The sequence below is a fragment of the Microtus ochrogaster genome, chromosome 8 (assembly GCF_000317375.1).
Source record: "Microtus ochrogaster isolate Prairie Vole_2 chromosome 8, MicOch1.0, whole genome shotgun sequence".
Classification (NCBI taxonomy): Eukaryota; Metazoa; Chordata; class Mammalia; order Rodentia; family Cricetidae; genus Microtus; species Microtus ochrogaster.
In genome coordinates, this window is record NC_022015.1 from 44,165,914 (window position 1) to 44,188,235 (window position 22,322).

At 37.0% G+C, this 22,322-nt stretch overlaps 2 protein-coding genes across 2 annotated transcripts; one reads left to right on the top strand and one right to left on the bottom strand.

Annotated features, from left to right (window-relative positions):
* The first annotated feature begins 10,675 nt into the window (after window positions 1–10,675).
* Window positions 10,676–11,656, top strand: LOC101989665 (olfactory receptor 1S1-like). The gene has a single exon (XM_005352007.2). The coding sequence runs from the start codon at window positions 10,709–10,711 to the stop codon at window positions 11,654–11,656; it is 948 nt and encodes a 315-aa protein (XP_005352064.1). The 5' UTR covers window positions 10,676–10,708.
* A 7,328-nt stretch (window positions 11,657–18,984) lies between these two features.
* On the bottom strand, window positions 18,985–19,929 carry LOC101989950 (olfactory receptor 9Q2). Its single transcript, XM_005352008.1, has one exon. It carries the CDS (start codon window positions 19,927–19,929, stop codon window positions 18,985–18,987), a length of 945 nt encoding a protein of 314 aa, XP_005352065.1.
* Between the last annotated feature and the right edge of the window lie 2,393 nt (window positions 19,930–22,322).

Here is a 22,322-nt window from a genome sequence, read left to right on the forward strand (position 1 = left end):
AGGCAGAGATGCTCATTCTATAAAAGAGAGCTACTTACATTTTTAAAAGAGTGAATATTTTCCAAAATGAATATTTCTCTGTGTTTGATGTGAAGATAGAGTTTGCAATTGCTTAATTAATTTATGGGTTTACTTAATGTCAGATATTTCGACTGGTGAGTTCATTTTCTTCTACTGGTAGAGAAGCAGGAATTAGCTTCCACTGGCTAAGCACCTATGGTGAACTAGGCTAGTATACCAAAATCTAACTCTTGTGGCCAGCAGCATAAAACCTCTGTGCTGCAAATTCTGGCATTGGAGTTTGATGGTCCACCTCCTCTCCACTCCCTTTCTTGATGAATCAGGTTCTGAAAGCACTCAGCTACTCTTTCTCCCACTTCTGCTTGAGTTTGATACTTGCTTGTGTACTTCCCTGCCAAATAATATAGGCTAAGAAGTGCAATACTCAAGTAAATGTACATTTCAGTAGAAGTCACTTCTCTCTGTTGTTCACAATAGATTCTCTTGGACTGCCGAGAACAATACTCACCAAGGGTTAGCTTCTCCCAGGACAGCAGTAGGAATTTGCTAAGTCCAGGCCATAAGATAAATCAGATTCATTAGTTCTAACGTCCATGTGCTTTAGAGCTGCCCTGAGAAATTGACATAAATTCCCTGAATATAATTAAAATTTATTGAGCAAAGATCCAGAAATGTCTATAGTCTTTGAGTATTCAAAAAAATGCCTCAATGAAATTGCTTGAAACAAAGAAACTAAATTTTATCCACCAGAGTATGATAATAAATTAATGGCCATTGAATTAACATTTAATCTTATGCTTCATATTATTGAAGCTAGATGGAATGACATAATTAAGAACTATATATGGCATTTTGCTGTCAACAACTTGTAGGGTCAGCTTCCTAATTTTACAAGGAATTTAACTCAAGTCATCAGTATTTGCACCGAATGCCATTACCCACTGATTCATCTGTGTAGTTTACTATCTCATCCTATCTAATGGCACCACCCAGTTCACAGTCTGTGCTGCGACATTCCACCTTGTCCTAGCTGATAATGAATTATTCAGCAAATACTTACCTTCAAAATATCCCCACACCAATTGGACTCAGAATAAATGCCTTAGTGAAAATTACAAGTTTTTCTTTCTTACTTGGCTACACAAAAGCTTCATATTTAATAAGATACAAGCCCAACATGAAAGTTCAGTAATAGTTTCTGTGTTGTAATTGGAGTAATGGAAAACATAAAAAAGAAGGGACATGAAAACAAGCACAATTCCTTTCTTCTATCCATGGATTTCAAGTGTGATTTCCCTTTCTACCATGATTGAATGTCTCATGAATACATCTGAGGAAAAACTTGTCCTGGCTCTTAAGTGTTTGTTGTGAAAAATGACACTTGAAGAAACAGACTTTATTAGGTTGATTTGCATTTACCCTAAGCTAAATTTCCTATACTCCTCATAATTTTAACCTTTTCTGTCAAAATATTGAAGACTTAAATCATACCTATGGCTCTGCTCCCCATAAAACTCCTAATTAGACATACAATAAACTACTTTTTAATAATCCCTCATAGTCAAATCACCAAATGAAAGATTCTAGCTTTATCCATATTTCTTTATTTCTAGTTAGAGATATATACAGACATACAGATAATAGATAGATAGATAGATAGATAGATAGATAGATAGATAGATAGATAGATAGATAGATGAGAGATAGATATGATAGGTAGAAAGATGATAGGCTGATATATAAATAGATAAGTAGATGTGCATTCCTTTCTATTACTTCTTTATTTTAAATATAAATTATGAACATATGTGACATGCATGTCATAATAACAGTTAATAAACATATTTGTTTCTCCCTATTGAGTGCACAATAAATGAATGATTTTATTTGAATGACAATAACATAATGTTACTATTAGAAGAAAAGAAAGCAATTTTGTAGCATTTCTCAATGGGCAACCTCCCTACTCTTTGTGTACTTTAGGGTTTGATTCTGGTTTTCCAGTGTATTAGGAATTATTCTATTCTCCTTTTCAATATCATGAATCCAAATTCTAATATTAACCTTTAATATTAATAGCTAAGGTACTCCATGAATTGCTCAGGCTTATATAAGATATCTGTGTCATATCTGCTTTCCATGTAGTGCAAGAAACATTACAAAAGAGGAACCAGGTAGATTGCAAGAGCCACAGGTTGAGTAGAATTCCTGCAAAATTGTTCTTTGAACATAACATAGCGTTGCCTTCAGGAACCCAAAGTGATCAAGACTGACTACACAAGACTGGACCATCCACAATTCCACAATGGATCCAGGAGGACTCATTAAAATTCACCTCTAGTTAAAATGTTTCAACTGGTGAAGTAAAATCAGCTTGTTTGCTTCAGGAAACCCTTGTCTTAATTATGACAACACCTAATAAATAGTTTGAAAACATCTTCATCTCTTGTAACACTAGTTTCTGCAAACAGACTAAAAGATGAGTAAATGTCTTTTGAATAAATATTTTCCTAACATATATTCAATAAGTTTGCATGCATTTGACCTACGAATGGTATATTCCATGACCTGTGACATTTTAAGAGAATTTTGGTTTTGCTAAATGGGTTATTTTGGGTGAATATGTTCTCAGTATACTTCAAAAACTTGTCTTAATTAGTATAACTTATATTTTCCTTTATTGAAAGTTTATATTACACTGCTAAATATAAGAAAAATATACATTTATACTAATATAATTGTATTAGTTGTGTCTACAAAAAGTACATGTTTTTTCAACAGTATTTTGTCTCTACATTTTGTTGTTCTTCACTTTCTTTTTTCATTTATTGAAAAGTGATTTGTTTTCATACAATATAATCTAGTAATGGTTTCCTTTTCCTCAATTTCCTTTCACTTTCCTTCCAAACCAGATCCATCTCCTTCATGGCTCTTGTTAGAAAACAAGCAATTAAAGAATAATAATAAAACATAATAAGGTAAAAAAAACAATCAGAAAAGAGAAATAAAAGAAAAATAGCCCATAGAAAGGCACAAGAAGTGGATATAGGCTCAGAGACCAAGTCATTTGTATATTCACTAAAATTCTGAAAAAGACAAAATCAGAAGTTGTAATATATATGCAAAATCTGTGGTTATAATAAGCAAATAATAAATAAATGCAAAAATCAAACAAAAAGGAGACATGCCATGACATTATGAGACAAGAAACCCCCAACGATGTCACTGAATTTATTTCTGTTGGCCATCTACAGCTAGGCATGTAGTTTATGCTTATGAATAATTTGCTTTCCAAGTGAGACTCCCTAGATAAAGGAAAAAGGTCAAGTAACTTATAAAGGTAAACCTATCAGACTTACACCTGACTTCTCTATAGAAACCATGAAAGCCAGAAGTTCCTGGATAGATGTACTGCAGAAATTAAGAGACCATGGATGCAAGGCAAGCCCAGACTACTATACCCAGCCAAGCTTTTGTTCACTATCAATGGAGAAAACAAAATATTCCAGGATAAAAACAAATTTAAACAATATGTAGCCACAAATCCAGCCTTACAGAAAGTAATAGAAGGAAAATCACAACCCAAGGAATCCAACAATGCCCACAATAACTCAGACATCTAGCGACCCTTCACCAGCACAACTCAAAGAAGGGAAACACATAAATTCTTCTACAAAAAAAAATAAATGGAGTCAACAACCACTGTTCATTAATATCATCTAATATCAATGGACTCAATTCACCTATAAAAAGGCACAGACTAAGAGATTAGATACAAAAACAGGATCCAACATTCTGCTGTTTACAAGAAACACACCTCTACCATAAAGACAGATATCTACTCAGAGTAAAGGGTTGGAAAAAGGTTTTTCAAGCAAATGGACCTAAGAAACAAGCGGGTGTGGCCATACTAATTTCTAACAAAATTGACTTCAAACTAAAATCAATCCCTTACAACTTTTTATATTTTTTCTTTGTTATATGTGTTTGGTGTTATGTTATATGGTGAGGGGATTTCCTTTTCAGGTTTAATCTATTTAGTGTTCTCTAAGTTCTTGTACCTTTATAGTCACCTCCTTATTTAGGTTAGGAAAATTTTTTTCTGTGCTTTTCTTAAAATCATTTTCTGGGCTTTTGAGCTGGGATTCTTCTTCTTTGCTATTATTCTTAGGTTTAGTCTTTTCATGGTGTCCCAGAGTAGCTGGATGTTTTATTTGGGAATTTTATAGAACTTTAACATTTTCTTTGACCAAAGTATTTATTCTTTCTAATATATTTTCAGAGTCTGAGAGTCACTCTTATATTTCTTAATTGTGTTGGTAATGCTTGCATCTGTAGTTCCTCATCATTTATCTATATTTTCCATTTTGAGAATCCCACAACTTGTGTTTTGCTTATTGTTTCTGGTTCTGCTTCTAAGTTTTGAAGAGTTTTATTCATTTCCTTCATTTTTGTTTGTGTTTTCTTCCATTTCTTGAAGGGATTTATTAATTTCCTCTTCAAGGACCTCTATCATCCTCATAAAGTTGATTTTAAGGCTTTTTTATTGTGGTTCAACTGAGTTTAAATATGTAGAGATTTCTAAAATACAATAGATGTGTTCTGGTGTTGACATATTTCCTTAGCCATTATTTATTGTGTTCTTATGCTGAATCCAGGCATCTGGGTTTGTGTTAATTATAGGTATAAATATCAATTTCTGAATTTGTGTTTGCAAGGTGGGTGTTTTGTTCTTTGATTTCTGTTTCTTCTCTGTTCTGGTCTGTGTGGTCTGTGGTTGAGCAAGGGAGTCTCCACCAAAGTTGGGAACTGGAATTCTAGTAGCTAGCATGGCCTCTGGGCAATTAGATAGTCTTTATCTGAATTTGAAGTTGGAACAAAGCAACAAGGATGGGTGGGGTTGTGTATAGGGTGGGAATCACTGACAGAATTTATGGGGTCTGTGGGTAGGTGTCCTTTAGTGGCTTTAGTTGCCACCGAAGGCTCTCTATGGATGTCAGGCATAATGCTGCCACCTGGGAGCATGTTGATGCCCAAGGGCCATGCTGCTACTAAGGCTGTGCTGATCTGAGGGGCCTTTGCAGGACTGGTGACATCTAGGCCTTAGTTGTTGCTGAGGAATATGTCTGGATCCATAGTCCTGCTGAACCTGGGGTCTGTGGTTCATGACTGATGTTAGCATGGAAATTATTGCAACTATGTCAGATCCTTTCACTGGGCCAGGAATGATTGCTCTACCTCTTGCCAAATATTGCAGCACGTGAGTTAGCCCTATACCTCAGTGGAAAGCTCACCCATGCACTAATGAAAGATGACTTCACCCGGGAAACACACTAAAGCTGACCCTGTGCTTGGGGACACAGAGGAGCCATCCCAAAACTGAAGAGTTGACTCTGCTCCTACTTGTCTACAATGTGGTGACAGGGTGAGAGATACATGTCCTTCCCCCTTACCACCTGCAGCAGGTAAGAGAGCTGGCCCTGGGATCAAAAGAGTAGAAGAATTAGCCCTGACCCTCACCAGCTACAGTGCATGAGAAAGCAACCTTTGCTTTTGATGGGCAGCACACTAGAGGACACAGGTGATCCAGCCCTGAGGGTGGGAGACCAGGAAAGCTGATGCTGTCCCCATCTGCCCCAGAAAGTAATCAGGAGAGAGGACCCTGATCCTTGCCTGGGCCAAACGGTAGAGCTGGCCCTAATGATATGACTGAGGGGGACCCAAATCTGAGGGCTTAAAAACAGGGGAACTAGTCCCACTTCTTGCTGAAGGCTACATTGGGTGAGCTACCCAAGGCAGTGCTAGAGAGCTCATTTGCATAATGATGATGAAGACCAAGCCAGCTACCACTCAGGCCCAGAACCAGGGCTGTGAATTGGCTCTCTGTATGGAGACTTTTCTGTTCTACCAGCTTCTCCCCAAATAGTCACACAGAAACTTAATATTAGTTATAAGTGCTCATTCAATATCTTAGGCTTGTCTCCAGCCAGCTCTTAAAATTTAAATTAATCAATTTCTGTTCACCTATGTGTCACCTCAAGGTTTATTTATCTCATCTATGAACTTCCCATGGTGCTTCTTCTGAGTCTGGTTTGAGACTCCTCAACCTCTGCCCTTCTTCCCAGCATTCTCTCTACCCCCTCCCCAAATCTTGCCTAGCTCTTGGCTAATCATCTTTTTGTTAACAATGAGGGTGACACATTTTCACAATGTACAAAAGGATTATTCCACAACAACCCACCCCAACATCCATCAAATCTGTGGACTTGTGGAGGATGTGAATGGGATGACCCTACAAATCCAAAACACCAGCATCTCCATGACACAGGACAACAGGATATCCAAGAGAAGCCCCAGTGAGCACCCATTACTGGTGGTGTGGCCAAAATCAGAGGCCTGAAACCAGCCCAATGATCCATAGCAATGAACACTTAGATATGTGAACTATTTAATCTGTTTATCTGGTCTTGATTCCCAGAGAACTTAGACAACAATAAGGACACAAGGACTTACATGGATCTAATCTACATGAGAAGTAGAAAAAGACAAGATTTCCTGAGTATATTGGGAGCATGTGGACCTTGGGGAGGGTTGAAGCAGGGAGGAGAGAAGCAGGGAGGGGGGAGCAGAGAAAAATATAGAGCTAAATAAAAATCAATAAAAAATAAAAATAAAAGATATGTGAACTAAGGGTAAACTGTGTGACTCACTGACCCACGCTTCTACTTCCAAGATATGGTTCTTCTTTTTTGTTTATCCTTTTTTTTGCTTTTATTTTGTTTTGGTTTTTGTTTTGCACAGTCTTTGGTTTTGTTTTAAATCTGATTTTGTTCGAGGGGAACATAGCAAGGGCAGATAACAGATATGGGGCTACAGGGAGATAAGTGAGATCAGAATGCACACTGTGAAATCCACAAACAATCAATGAAAGTAAAAAAAAAGAGAGAGAGAGAGAGAGAGTTTAGAATCTGAATCGCTTGGTTTTCAGACTCTCTTCGAATGCTGACATTCTTTCAACAATCCAGGGACCATGACCTCCTTCCACTGCAGGTGCCATCTTGATGGAGTCATAACCAGTGGTAAAGGAATGCAACTCAATTTTCAGGGTGTTGACTAAGCATTCCTATTTACTGGGCAGCATAAAGGAACTAAAAAGAAAATCTCAAAATGCTCCTATATTTATGGAAATCAAGGCATAGCATAGCCAACAGTTCATTTTTTTTCTAAATAGTAATGACCAACTCAGTTACAACAGGGAATCCTCAGCATAGAAAGAGGATTTGAAGAAAAAGCGAAAAACAACTGTGTGTCTATTCCCTCATTATGCAAACCATTATGCCAAAATTACTGCTTGTCTTGAGGAAAATACTTCAGGGGATGTTGTCCCTGAGGACTTGGTAGAAGCTAAACGCCCCATGTGAATCCAGCACGATGGAAGCATTAACTGAGAAGCACAGAAGGACTGCTTTTAGCATCATTCTACTGTCACAAATGCGACAACAAAAAACCTTTGGATTTTTTAAACCATCATTCACAGGTGAGCATCTTAGAATTTACCTTTGGCCTTAACCATCTATACAGCTACCATAGAGATTTATAACGGATTGGGCAAGATTGCTGATAGCTGGGAGAAGGAGAATAGGAAAGTGAGGTTAAAGTTAGATGTTCAAAGTCTTTTTTCTTTTTTTATTAGATTTTTAAAAAATAGCAATCCAAGTTCCCACTCCCTCCCCTCCTCCCATTCCCTCCACACACCCTCCCATCCCACCTCCATCTAATCTTCAGAAAAGGTAAGCCACATTGCTTTGTGGAAAGTTCAAGGCCCTCCTTACAATATTTAGGCTGAGCAAGGTATACATCAAAAGAGAATAGAGCCCCAAAAAGCCAGTACATCCATTAGGGATTGATCTTGGTGGCACTGCCAGTGGCCCCTCAGTCTGCTCCAGCAATTCACCCACACTCAAAGGAACAAATCCTATGCTTGTTCCTTCCTAGCCTGTCTGGAATTGGTGAGCTCCTATTACCTCAGGTACACTGTTTCAGTGGGTGAACCAATTGTGGTCTTGACCTCTTTGCTCATATGCTCATTTTTTTCACTCTTCAACTGAACTTTGAGAGCTCAGTCCAGTGCTCCGTAGTGGGTCTCTGTCTCTGTTTCCATCAGTTGCTGGGTGAAAATTCTATGGTGATACTTAATATGTTCATCAGTCAGACTACAGAGCAAGTCAAAATCGGGCCCTCTCTCCTCTGTCACTGAGGGTCTTAGCCAGGGACATTCTTGTGGATTCCTGGGAATTTCTCTAGAGCCAGGTTTCTGCCAGCCCTACAGAATCTTCTTATAAGTCCCCATTCTAGGCAAATCCAAACCACCCTAGGACCTAGAACCATAGGAACTTCTCAGTTTTTTCTCTATGTCAGGTGCAGCTCACTTTCATTTTTTTACCTGAATTTGAGTTTCCTCATGGAGTCTCCATTTTGCATTTTCCCGTCTCATTTGCAAGCTGGGTTTCTCTGAAGTAAGAAGCTCTCAGACATACTCCTCTCCCTACTACCCTTTCATACTTCAGAATCCCAGTGGCAACGTTTGACTGTCTTTTCTCCATGGAAAGAACCATTTGACAGACAGTGACTTGAAGAGATATGAACAAATGGAGAGAGACAGAGGGAGAAAGGAGAGGGGTGATGCTAAAGTTCTATCAGGAGAGAAGAAAGATAGAGACCAATGTCTTCGAGAAAAATCAACTTGTTTAATCTCACCTGTCTTTAGGTGACAACTTATAAATTGAAAAAAATATTTGATCACTTGTGTTCTAATAATTTTTGGTACTAAGGACTTATTTCAAGATTTTAAAAGTCCCATTTTGAAATTTCACTTCAGTTCAAAGCATGTCTTCTCTCTTGACCTCACGTAGTAAGGGAATGTGATTAGGAGTGAGTAGTCAGGGGCTGTGCAGGGGATCATTAAAGGATGTGTGTTGAGTAGGAAATGGCTATGCCACGTATAGTCAGGAGCTGTGCTGTGCAGTCACGGAGTGGGTAAAGGAAACCCGGGGTTGGGCAGTAAGTGTTTTAAATGAGTAGTCAGAGTCTATAACTTCTGTAGTCAGTGGGTATACTGTAGTCATTAGAGACTGTGCACTGGGTAGTCAGGGGCTGTGCAGTGAGCAGGAGCCTTTACCCTGCTCTCATTCTTTAACCTCATCTCCCCCAGAACACTTGCATTTTCAGCATTGTAATTGCTACTTTAACCCCTCACCCTTCGTTTCTGTTTTATAGAGTCAGAAAGGTGTAAGGAAGCAGAAAAGGGAACACCATCCAAGGAAGTTTCCAGAAAGCACTAGCAAGTGGGTTGTTTTTTTTATGATAGCCCTGATATCATTTCGTGCTTCTATAGAAGCCCTACTTTGGAGACTGTTGAGTGGTAGAATTACTTTACAAGCACAATTTCATTTTTTTCTTATTCCTTTAATAAGAGAACTGCTCATGTATGTTACCCCCTTAGCCTCCTCCATCCCACTAATATGGCTCTTGATTTGAGTCCAATAAGGTGACCCAAGTATAATCACCTCCTGAGAAGTTTCTTACCATATACGAAGTTCATACTATTTCTGCTGCGTCATGAGTGAGAATGCAAGCTTTTTCTTCTCCCATTCACCTTTTCCCCAAGCCTTCAATAGCGGGCCAATGAGCTTCCCATGTTCAGAAGTGGAAGACATATCCTTGTCTTCAGGTCTCTATCCCTGAACCTCAGTTGGTTTTGTCCCTCCAGATATTGCACTACAGTGATTCTTCAAGTCTCCATCTTCTCAGGTTTAAAGGATGAAAATGGAGAAAATCTTGGGACCATTTTCTTCATTTTAGGTTTGTGTCATTATTAGCAGAGTATACATCTGTGTACAGATGTATGTGGTTGTATGCATGTGAAAAGACCCAAGGTCAATGCTGGGTGTCATTCCTCAGGAGCTGACCACCTAATTTTTGGACACAGATTTTCTCACTGGGCCATGACGCTTCTTAATTCAACTAGTCTGTCCAATCAGTAAGCCACAGGGATTCTCCTGTACACACACACACACACACACACACACACACACACACACACGAACATGTGAACACAAAGAGAAGAAGATGGAGGGAGGTAGAAGAGAGGAGAAAGGAAGAGAGGAGGAAAGAGAAAGTGTACTTAAGGCCTGCACAATCACCATGATTTTTTTATTTCTATGAGTGCTCTAAATGAAACGCATGTCCTCATTTTTTTAACATCAAGCAATTTACCAGCTAATCTACCTTCATGTCCTCTCTTTGTGTACTGTAAATAATTAATGTTAGTTTCTATATATGGGGCAATCTAGTATCTTTATACTATGGAGCAACTATAAGCTGCCTCAGTTTAGGTATTTAAAAATTTAGAGCCAACTATTAAAATTATGGTCAGAACATGACCGTTGACAAACACATATCCTTCCGGTATTGCCGAGGAATTTTCTTAGTGTCTGCATTTCTCATATAATTCTATAGTAAGAAGCCTTTCTACTTTGACACAGAAGAAAGTTCATTCTCCTTCAGCATCAAGGAAGTACCACCCACAAATTAGCTACAGGTAAACGATGCCACTTGACTTTTCTTTGCTTGCTTGATTTTGTGGTTTGTAAAAAGTTTATGCTCTTTTCTTCAGATTAACAGAAATATGAATCAAGGAAACCAAACCACCATCTCTGAATTTATCCTCCTTGGTTTCTCCAACCAGGCTGAGAAGCAGAAACTCATCTTTTTGCTTTTCCTCAGTATGTACCTTGTCACTGTGGTTGGAAATGGGCTCATCATTCTGGCCATTGGCTTGGATGTACATCTACATACACCCATGTATCTCTTCCTTGCCAACCTATCCTTTGCTGACATTTCTTCCTCTTCTACTTCAGTCCCCAAAATGCTGATAAATATTCACACCAGGAGTCAGTCCATTTCATATGAAGGCTGCATTACACAGATGTACTTTTCTATTGTATTTGTTGTCATTGATAATTTTCTCTTGGGGGTCATGGCTTATGACCGCTTTGTGGCCATTTGCCACCCTCTGAATTACACAGTCATCATGCACTCTAGGTTCTGTTTTTTGCTCACTGTTTGCCCATGGGTTCTTAGCAATGTTGTTGCCCTGACACATACTCTTCTGGCCAATCAATTGGTTTTCTGTAACCACAACACCATCCAACACTTCTTCTGTGACTTGGCTCCTCTGCTCAAACTTTCCTGCTCAGATGCAATGATCAATGAACTTATGAAATTTATTGTGGGTTTATCAGTCATCACCTTTCCCTTTGCTCTTATCCTCTTCTCCTATGTCCGCATTATCAGGGATATACTGAGAATTTCATCCACAGAGGGAAAGTGGAAGGCCTTCTCTACCTGTGGTTCTCACCTGACAGTCGTAACACTCTTCTATGGAACTATTGTAGGGGTTTACTTTTTCCCTTCATCTACACACCCTGAGGACACAGACAAGATTGGTGCAGTACTCTTCACTGTGGTGACACCCATGATGAACCCTTTCATCTATAGCTTGAGAAATAAAGACATGAAAGGTGCCTTGAAAAAACTCATAAATAAAAGACATTTCTTCCCTTTGATGTCATGAGCACTTGAACTCTTTTGACTTACATAACTAAATGAATGATAGAATCAAAAGGTTGTATAATAGTTAGGTTGACCCTACTTTTAGTGACTCTTTGTTTATCTGCCCAATTGCCTCCTACTCCAACCTCTGAAGGGTAGGTACATTTTGAAGAATTTTCGTACTAGAAATGAGACCTGTCATCTACATGGTAAGTCACAATGAATACCGAAACTTGATAACAATGTATACTACTGCAAGCTTTGATACAAATTATTTATGCTTTGTTTATGTTGGCTTGCATTGGGAGCTTCATAGCTACAGATGGATCTTTGTAATATCCTACTTATTCCACACCTGAGATATTCATGATTAAGAGAAGATGTTGAATGACGTTTCAATAGGGAAGGTAGTGGATGTGTTAGGAGTTGGGGGAAGGGAAAGAATATGATTAAACAATATTGGAAGACAATTTAAGCACTAAATTGAGTAAATAAATTTTAAAAATAAAAATTAAAAATAAAGAGAAAGAACCAACAAACTCAAGTGAGAAGACCTTCAGTCCAGGATTTCCTCGAGTATTTCTTGGTCCTTGATAGTCATATATTTGTTTTCTAGTGTAGCTGCACCTCATCAAACAGAGGTTTCCAATCAGTTAGGTTTCTCATGAATAGAAATTAATTGCAGTAGAATTTTGACCAAAGTTTAAACAGTTATCTGGCTGAAAAAGATTTCAAAAAAGATTTTATCATCATCTTCTATACCTCACCTGGATCAACCTCCAAGAGCCAGGTACTTTTACTTTATAATATGCTTGGTTGTCTAGGAAATATGATTTAAATTGGTTTGTATATCTTTGGGCCTGACATCCTAATCTATATTGCCTGGCTTATAAATTTTGTGTAAGATTAGAAACTATACTCCATTTGTAGTGAGTCATGAGATAAGAAAAGATTAACTTGACCAGTAATAGAGTTGTATGCAAGTTGTGGTTTGCCTAAAAAATGTGTAATTGAAAGAAATAAATGGTTTTACAAACTTTCATGATGACCTTGATGAGTTCTCACAGAGAAAAGGTCTTGGATTTATGTCTAAATGTCTGTATTTCCCAGAATAATTCTTCAACTCAATATTTTCAACAAACATTGTCCAAGAACTTTTTATTTACCAGTCTTGAGAGGTGTTCCAGAGATTAAAAGACTGAATATCCCATAGTATAATTTTATTACCAAATGAAACAAAAAAGTAAATCTAATTTTGCATCATTTTTAATATCAATAAGGAAAAGCAGCATTTGTTCCACTACTAAAGTCATTAATCAAAGAAGTGTGCATAAAGAGTCTATGAAATTTGCACTTTATCCTATTTTTAATCAATTGTACTAGCCGTGCTGAGAAAAACCTATCTATGCTTTGTAAACACATCACAAATAACCTCTGTCATCTAACTATCTAACTATAAATAGCATAAATGTAAGATCCTTCTTAAATGGATGGCTACACACATATGGGCATTGAACAGCACAAATTGGATTCAGTAAGTTATTAATAATAAATAAATAAATAAATAAATAAATAAATAAAGACATGAAGCTGGGGGAGTGATACAAGTTTGTAGGATGTGGTAGTAGATGGGTATGGTTAAAATACATTGTATAAGTGTACAAAACTTCTGAGGAATAAAAATTTTTTTAAAGAATTTAAACTTTTCTGCTATTATTCCTATTGTCTGCTAAGAATTTCTTCAATTCAATGTCCACATCTAAATCAAGCGAAAATTACTTCAGAATATGTTTTAGACAAGTAAACATATCACACTTCTTTCCACATATCCTCTTCTACTTGCTTGTGTTTATTTTATTCTTTGAAGAATTTATACATGCATAAAATGTATCGTGATACTAACCTCAAATAGCTCCTGCTGCAAACTCTCACACTTGCCAATATAATCCTATCCAAACTTTATTTACTTTTTAATAGATTATTTAATACAATTAGTATGCCTGTTTAAACATGAGTGTTGTTTGGAAATCTAATGTAACATGTGTAACATACCAGTGGGTACTTTCCAAAGAAAAATGACTCTATATCTACCAGCAGCCTTTAATTAAAAATATATTCTTATGTGTGAATGGGACCTCAGGAGTTCTTCCCCTTTCCATGATGGAAATTTTAAACAACTTGACCTTCTGCAGATATTATAGAGGAATCTAAAACTACTCTGAATTCATATGAGTGAAAGAGCTATGTCATGTCTAGAAGACACAGCAAGTCAGTCACATTCATGTTTTAGGGAATACAGTGATGATAGAACAAGAAAATCACTGATACATGCATAATTCAATATTTTAAAATTCTGTTAACTAGTCAAAAATAGAAATGATCATTATTTTGGGAAAAAAATCTTGAATGCCTTAGTTTTATTTAAAATTTTAGAGAAAAAACTGACTGGTGATAAAACAAGATCTAAAGACCAGATTCAGTGAGTCACTGTCTGGTAGCAGATTTCAAATTAACTATTTAGGAAGAAGTTTTGACCTAGGAAGCCTTTGGGAAGGAATTTGGAAGATATTAGCTTATCAGAGGCAATCAGGCTTACTCAAAGAGGACAAACATTCCCCTAGATCTTGTACACAGACACACAATGAAAATCAAGTATATTTCATATTTTCACATTTATGTCACATTTATCAGCTATCTTAAGGTACCTCAATCAAACTCTATAAAGCACTGAGAGATTGCAGGATATTTGATCACACTGTGAACCCTAAGATTATGTTATTTACTGGAAACACTTGCTTCTAGCTGCAGTGTGAAACAGCCTTAGTACACACCTTTAATCAAAGAGCTTTCTGCTTGGATAGTGTAAACAAGATTAAATAAAGTCAATCATAGATCAAGAGGTGGAGCAAGCAACTGGTTGACAGGAAATGAACATAAAATGATTAAAAAAAATACATAGAGGATAACAAGAAATCAAGAGTACAGATATAGAGAGGCACAGAAAGTAGAGGGAAGGGACATTGAAATTTGAAGAAACTTATTTGAAATCCCATAGGATAGGGAGGCCAGTTGGATGTTGGTGGAGGAGGAAGGTCAGCTGGGTGCTTTTTCTGCCTCTCTGAGATAGCAGGCTTTCATCCCAGCATCTGGATCTTGGGCTTGTGTTGGTAAAATCAAGTGATTGAAATTTTGCTAAAAACAGCATTTGGTGTTCCAAAGTATGGTGTGACCATATGGACAGAGAAATCACACCAGCTGTGGACAATTTGAGATGCTATCAGATTTGATAAGAGACCTGGGAAGTCTTTAAGAAAACAGTTAAGTGATATTAAAAGAGAAAAATACTTCTCATGTTAAGGATGGAAAATATTTTAATATAGTGCATTGGACCCTGCATAGTGCTATCTTAGATGACTTGAAAAAGGAGCAGAAAATGAAAAGATAAATGACTTACAGAGATTGACATAATGCTAATTATAATTACTAAATCTGTCTGATAATCTATATTTTATTCTTAATAGCCATAGTGGTTTTTGTGACAAATATGAAAAGCAGTTTGATAATTGTGGCAGATATGAAAAGTAGGCTGGGTGGCGGTGTCACATGCCTTTAATCCAAGCAATCAGGAGGCAGAGGTAAAGGGATCTCTGTGAGTTTGAGGCCAGCTGGGTCTACAGAGTGAGTTCCAGGACAGGCTCCAAAGCTACAGAGAAACCCTGTCTCGAAAAAACAAAAACAAAAACAAAAACAAAAAAAATGAAAAGTGGATTGATAAGATACAAACATTAAAAAGTCTGATAAATGAAAATAAAAAATACTCAGATACAAAAAGAGGAATTTAGACAAGGTTATTAGAAAACCAACCTTAATTTAACCAGTCACTATACAAGAACTACCAGCAGATATAGGCATCCCCAATGTTAAAGAGAAGTTAAATGTAATCCTGTAGAAATATTAGATTTGAGGAGATTTATGGAAGCACTCATTCCATATGGTATGCATTCACCCTATGTTAAGCAGGTATTAAATTCGTGGGCAAGTCATAACAGAATTATCCTGCAAGAATGGAAAGATTTACAAAACAGCATCTTGGAAGCTGGTCTTCAGTTACAATGGCAAGCATGGTAGAAAAAGGAAGCTAGGGCCATAGAACAATGAAATAGGGCTAGAGTTGTTATTATTTCTAAAGATCAGTTGCTAGGTGAAGGTCAATATGCTAAGTTACAAAGGCAGCCTTCAATTATTTTTTTTTGCAAAATAAACTACAGCTGTAAAAGGAATAGTATCAGAACCAGTAATCAAACAATTATTAATCAAATCTTTTGCTTTTGAAAGTGTTAATTCAGAATGCAAAAGGGTGATTGGGTCTTTAAGGGCAAGATTAGCACCAATAGGTGAATGGATTAGAAAAATGGCATATCAGATCTCACAATTATGATGCTACTCTGATAGCAGAATTTTGAAATACTTTAAGAAAAAAAATCAAAATATTATAACTGTGGTAAGCAAGGCCATTTGAAAAGGTATTGTAGGCAAGGCATTCCAAGTAACAATGTTTTTTTTATTGATAATGCAAATGGCGGTCCCGTTTTTCTGAAATGTTGAGCAAAGACTGTAATTGTAATAAAGAATGCACTTCAACAAGGTAAAGGCAAGGTAACCCTTTGCTATCAGAAAATACCCTAAAGGACTTCCCACTGGTCCCCTGATATCAAACTGCATTCATTTATTCCCTGTTAGCATGACAGAAACTCATCCATAGAGCAATAAAAAGAATTTTCATTTGCCTGTTGTTGAAAATAATATTGCTCTGGATGTAATCAAGTACATAAAATTTCGGTACACAAAACAAAATTCCAGAAGAGCTGAGAAAACAAGTTATTTTAACATACTGCTATAAATAATCAGAGACCAAAGCTAAAATTACAAATAAATGGTATTGAAATTGAAGGCTCAGTTGACAGAGGAGCAGATATAATATTTTCACCAAAATACTGCCATCGGCATTGACCTCTTCAGGAGGTAAATATTCAGCTTCTAGGGATAAGAACTATGACTCAAATAAAATAAATTGCAAGATGAGTCAAGTGTATAGGGCAAGAAGGAAAAATATGACAGTTAAAGCTATATGAGTCTAATACAGCCATGAATTTTTAGGGACTTGATTTGTTGTAGCAATGGAAAAGACAGGTTAACATTCCTCCAGTCTCAGAAATAAGCCATAAAATAAAGAACACTTCTGAGAAAAAATATTGAAAGGTTTTATCAAGAATAGTCAAAGACTCTTCGGGCTGTTCACAAGCAGGACATAATAGCTGATTGACTTTCAACGTACCAGCTTCCCTACCTCTAAAACGGTTAGGTACAAACTCTACATTGGGGGAACAATGCCTTCGACATCAGAAACTGTAGGAACTAGGACTGCTGCTATGGGAGCAGCTAAATGTTCAACATATTGAAGAATTGACTTGTCCTTGGAATTCTCCTTTATTTGGCATTAAAAAGAAATCTGGAAAATCGAGAATATTAACATATTAACTAAGTTATTCTGGATGACTCAGAATTATTTTTTGCTTTTTATGCAACTCAAATAAGTAATCAGAAATAGAAACCATCCAGTGTATATAACACACATCAGATCCCTTACCTGTTTACCAGACCCTCTAGCACAAGATAATGATGAAATTGTTCAGAGACTATTAACAAAAGTGCTGGGAGCCTTTGAATTTCATAAGAAACACCATGTATTTTAAGAATTTAAATCATGTTTTAAAACTTTCTGTTATATTTATTTTACATACCAACCACAGTTTTCCCCCGCTCTCCTTTCCTGACATTCTCTCCCTGCACCTCCCTTCTACCTCCCAATCCACACTAACTCCATCTCCATTCAGAAAGGGCAAGGTATCCCATGGAAGTAACAAAGCATGGCATATCAAGTTGAGGCAGGACCAAACTCCTTTCCCTTACAACGAGATGAGTAAGACACTCCGCTGTAGAGAATTGGTGGTTCCAAAGTGCCAGCTCATGTGTCAGGGATATGTACTGTTCACACTGCTAGGGACCCCACAAAAGACCAAGCTACACAGTGTTACCCACATACAGAGGGCTGAAGTCAGTCCCATGCCAAATACCTAGCTTTTGGTCCAAACTCTGTGAGCTAAGAAAGACCAGGTTAACAGTAAAACTTTGAAGATTTTTCTATCACTTGGCAACAAGTCAAGTATTTGACTAGCAGATGAGTTTCACACATGTGGCTGACCTTGAACAGCTTGAGCCATCTTTATTTATACTTAAAAAACAAGCATGTTTTTTCATACAAACAAATTTGTTTTCCCCAGTGTTAACATCTAGCAAAAACAAATGTAGCAAATATGTTTTTTCCCAACTTTTACATTAAAACATCTTTTAAATCAAAAACAACATTTATCATTTTGCTAGCTTGGCCAAATATTGATCCAGGTGCAGTGTCTTTACAAAACTAGAAGGTGATAAACATAGGCACATATTTTCAAGAACAACAATAACTTTCAAAAGTTAGCAAAGCATAGTTACAGAAATAGGGGTGAATTGCCTCCAATCCTGTCAGCAATGAATCAGTGTCTGGAGTGACAGCTGGTATCACAAGAAGCCCAGGAAGCATCAGCTCCCAAAGAATTTTAGGGGAAAACATTTGAGAAAAACGGGGTTTCCAGGAATGATCACATCTCTTCCATGGGTGACTGACATAATGACACTAAAAACTACCTAGGGAATCAGGCCACATAGTCCCAGCAGTAGTCTGTGTTGCCCCCAAATCCACTGGTCTTTGTTGAATGAGACTGTCCCTGTGGGCTTTGCCTCATCTGGAGCCATGCTGAATAAACACTTGTACACTGGTCCAAAACTAGGCCTCGTGGCTCCCAACCCCTGGCTTTTTGTATATTGGAGCCTCAAAACTATAACTTGATTGAGTTCACCCATCTTGCCCTTAGGAAACTAAGGACTAAAGAAGCTAGAAAAATAGAGATTAACACTGAAATCTGGGAATAATTCATTCATGCAATAAATATGTGCAGAATATTTCCTATTTGTAGATGATTTGTATATGAAGCACAGAGATTGACAAAGAATGTTCTGTTCTCATGTTATCTACTTTCCAATTTTGACTATAGTCCATATCAGATACATAAAATGTTTTCATCATTCAGTAGCAAGTAGCACATAGAGCAATAAGTCTGAAAGTGAAGGTTGGATGTTTGAGTCTATCTTTGAGTCTACAGAAGCCTTCCAAATGAGTGATGTTTGAGAAAAAATAAAACATAGGAACAAAGGAAAGATTCTGCTTGATAAAAGCCTTACAGAAACTAATTATGGCCTTCCAGAAATCTTTGATCTTCTCAGAGATTTCAAAATGGCCTCTTTTACCTCCTTATTCCTCAGGCTATAGATGAGTGGATTCAGTAATGGGGTCACCACCGTATAAAACACAGACACAACTCGGTCCCCCTCTGAGGACTGGTCTGCATTATCTCTTAGATACATGAAGATAAGCGTACCAAAGAAGAGAGCTACAGCAGTGAGGTGGGAAGTGCAGGTGGAGAAAGTCTTGGCCCTGCCTCCCGACGAGCGGATCTTGGTGATGGCCACAATGATGAACAGATAGGACACAGAGATCACCACAATGCAAGCAGGCATGACAAAAATGGCAAAGACAATAATCACTACTTCCTGGATGTAGCTGTCTCCACACACAAGTTTTAACAGAGGAGGGAGGTCACAGAAAATGAAGTTGATCTCATTGCTTCCACAGAAGGAGAGAGTAAAAGCTGTGACAGTCCGAACAAAGCCACTAGAAAAACCAGCCACATATGCCCCAGATACCAAGCCTAAACAGGACTTCTCAGTCATAATGGTGACATAAAGCAATGGTTGACACACTGCCACATAGCGGTCATAGGCCATGATTGCCAAGAGGTAACAGTCAATGGAAGCAAAGAAGGTAAAGAGGAAGAACTGAGCTGCACAACGAACTTGAGAGATAGTCGTGCCACATTCCCATAATACAGCCAGCATCTGAGGGATGATAACAGAGGAGTAACAGATGTCCACAAAGGAAAGGTGGCTGAGGAAGAAATACATTGGGGTTTGAAGTCGACGGTTCTTCTGGATCAGGATGATCATTCCTGTATTCCCCAGCAGAGTAGAGAGGTAGAAACTCAAAAACAAAAGGAAGAGAGGAAGCCCCCACTCAGGATGTTCAGTGAATGCAGTCAGAAAGAACTCAGTCACGAAGGTGTAATTCCTCCCAGCCATTCATCTAGAAGTTTACCTGTGAGGGCTAAGACAAGATCCAATGAAGAGACTCACAAGGGAAGATTAAGTTACTTCAAATAATAGAACTTGAGTCTCTGATATGTGGTCTTTGACTACAACAGAGTTTGAAGATGAAAGAAGACTTACAGAAATGCAGAGCTCACTCTAAGATAAGATAAAACACAATGAATGTGTCTATTAGAGGAGGAATGGGGAGCAAGTGATCTTAGACTGACATCCTAGATCTTGTATTTACAACTGCTCTCCAATTAGCTACATTAGATTATATGGAACACTTAACCTTTCTGAACCTCAATTTCTTCTTCTGTCAAAAGATATTAATATAGCCATATGCTGATTAAAACAGATTCTAGACACTGAAATGCTGAAATATACTAAATAGGCATACAGTTGCTTGTTTAAATTTTAAGTGAGCATCTTCAGCTAACTGCCTCTCATTTGACTTTAAATAATACACTGTTACTAAATTTTATTATTAATAATAAATATTTATTAATAATAAAATTTCATGTCAAATTGTCTTTCAAGTGAAAACATAATGTGAAACACTCAGAAATACGATCTTTGAAGTATATTTTCTTCTAGAAAAAGCATGTAGATATATAGTTCTTCCAAATAAGAACAATAAAACTAAAGAATAATAAAAATAAATCTTCTGTGTTTGAAAGCTTATAGAGCTGCTTTTGATGGTAGTAGACACAAGAGGCCATAAATTTCAAAATAGAGAATTTAGGATTTCTAGACAATATTATCCTATGAGTTTTAAGTATCAGTGAACCTGCATTTCTGCAGCATACACCACTTAAATTCCATCTAGAAGTTCTGCAAATCTTCTGGGTTCAATTATTACCATGTCAGTGAATTACCAAAGAGGTGATTAAATATCTATCTAACAAAACAAATAATACAAGGGGATATTCCCAAGAATAGACTTGTGTCTAATTTTGTGTCTAATCACAAGAAGTTTGGAATGCCCAACATTTTTGCATAAATAACATAATGAGAAATTATCATATTGATAATATTGTATTCTCTATTTGGTCACCAAAGGGATTAGAATATACAGCATATTATTTCATCTTAATGGTATCTGGTAACTTTTAATTCCTTGAAAAGCATTCTTTCTACATGCAATATGCACATTAATGAAATTACATTGAAAAAAAAGAAATTATGTTGAGCAACCAGAGAATTTCTTTCACCAGTCCTGTCCAAATGAGCATTTTATATTTTGTAAACAAAACAGCATGAGTCAAAATTAGTCAAAAAGCATTATTAATCAACAATAGTCCCTACTTATAGAAATATTTATTTTCAGTTTTACTGTATGAATTCTTTACGACAACTGCTGTCTTATTTTAAGCTGGCTGAGTAATTAAGACTCTCTATAAATGTATATACTCATACTCACACTAGCATTAGCCTTGCAACCAAGAGAGCAAACATAAGCTCCTACAGGTATCTAACACAAAGCCTCATGATGATTGGTTGATTATTTTTTAAAACCTCTAGTAAAAGTTTAATAATAAACAACTTACATATTTGAAAGGAGAATAAAACAGAAAGTATTCTGCAGTCTAGTACTGATGAACTAATGAAGTTTGAATGAAAAGATTTTGCACTCTTTGATAATGTTCTACAACAGAGCTGTAAAGAGTAGCTGATGATTTGAAAAACAGCTACTACAAAGGGCAGGCCAATGATGAACTGATCCGTTGGGGTTGAGAACACAGAAAAAGAAAAACATAGACACACAAATTCTGAGTTGTCTTTTCTTGAATTCTGCTGGTACTTTTCTTCTTGGTGTGGTATTTCTACTTGTGGCCTGCTATTCCATGTGATTCCTTCATCCAGTTCACCACGTGGAGCCATCGGCAAGTCATACTTCCTTTCTGTCTTAATTTCCTTTGACTTTCTTCTTTTTGTTAAAAATACTGCTATTCCTCATATTTAGAGCACTATGGTTGAAATGGGTCACAGCCAGTTCTTTTATGTCTTACTGTCACTGCAAGGAACCACTTTTCCCTTTCAACATTAGCAAACCAATATATCCCTGACCCTGGTCTCCTGAGATTGCTTCATACTCTTTCTACAATAGTAGGGCTTAAGGAACCAGCAAGTATCCCTAAGGTTCTGATTCCAACTATTCTGAATATAAGAAGCTTGATACACATCTTACAGTCACTGTCACAGTACTGCCTTCTAATTAGCTCCTGAGGTGACTCTCCAGGGAAAGCAATTTTGTGACTTCCTAACAAGGTATCTAATATTTTTGAAAGTTGCTTTCTAATTTCAAACTCTCAAATCCCCATGGCATGACATGGAGTACAGTGTAATGAAGCTGGTTCATAGAATTATCTTTCTCTTACTTT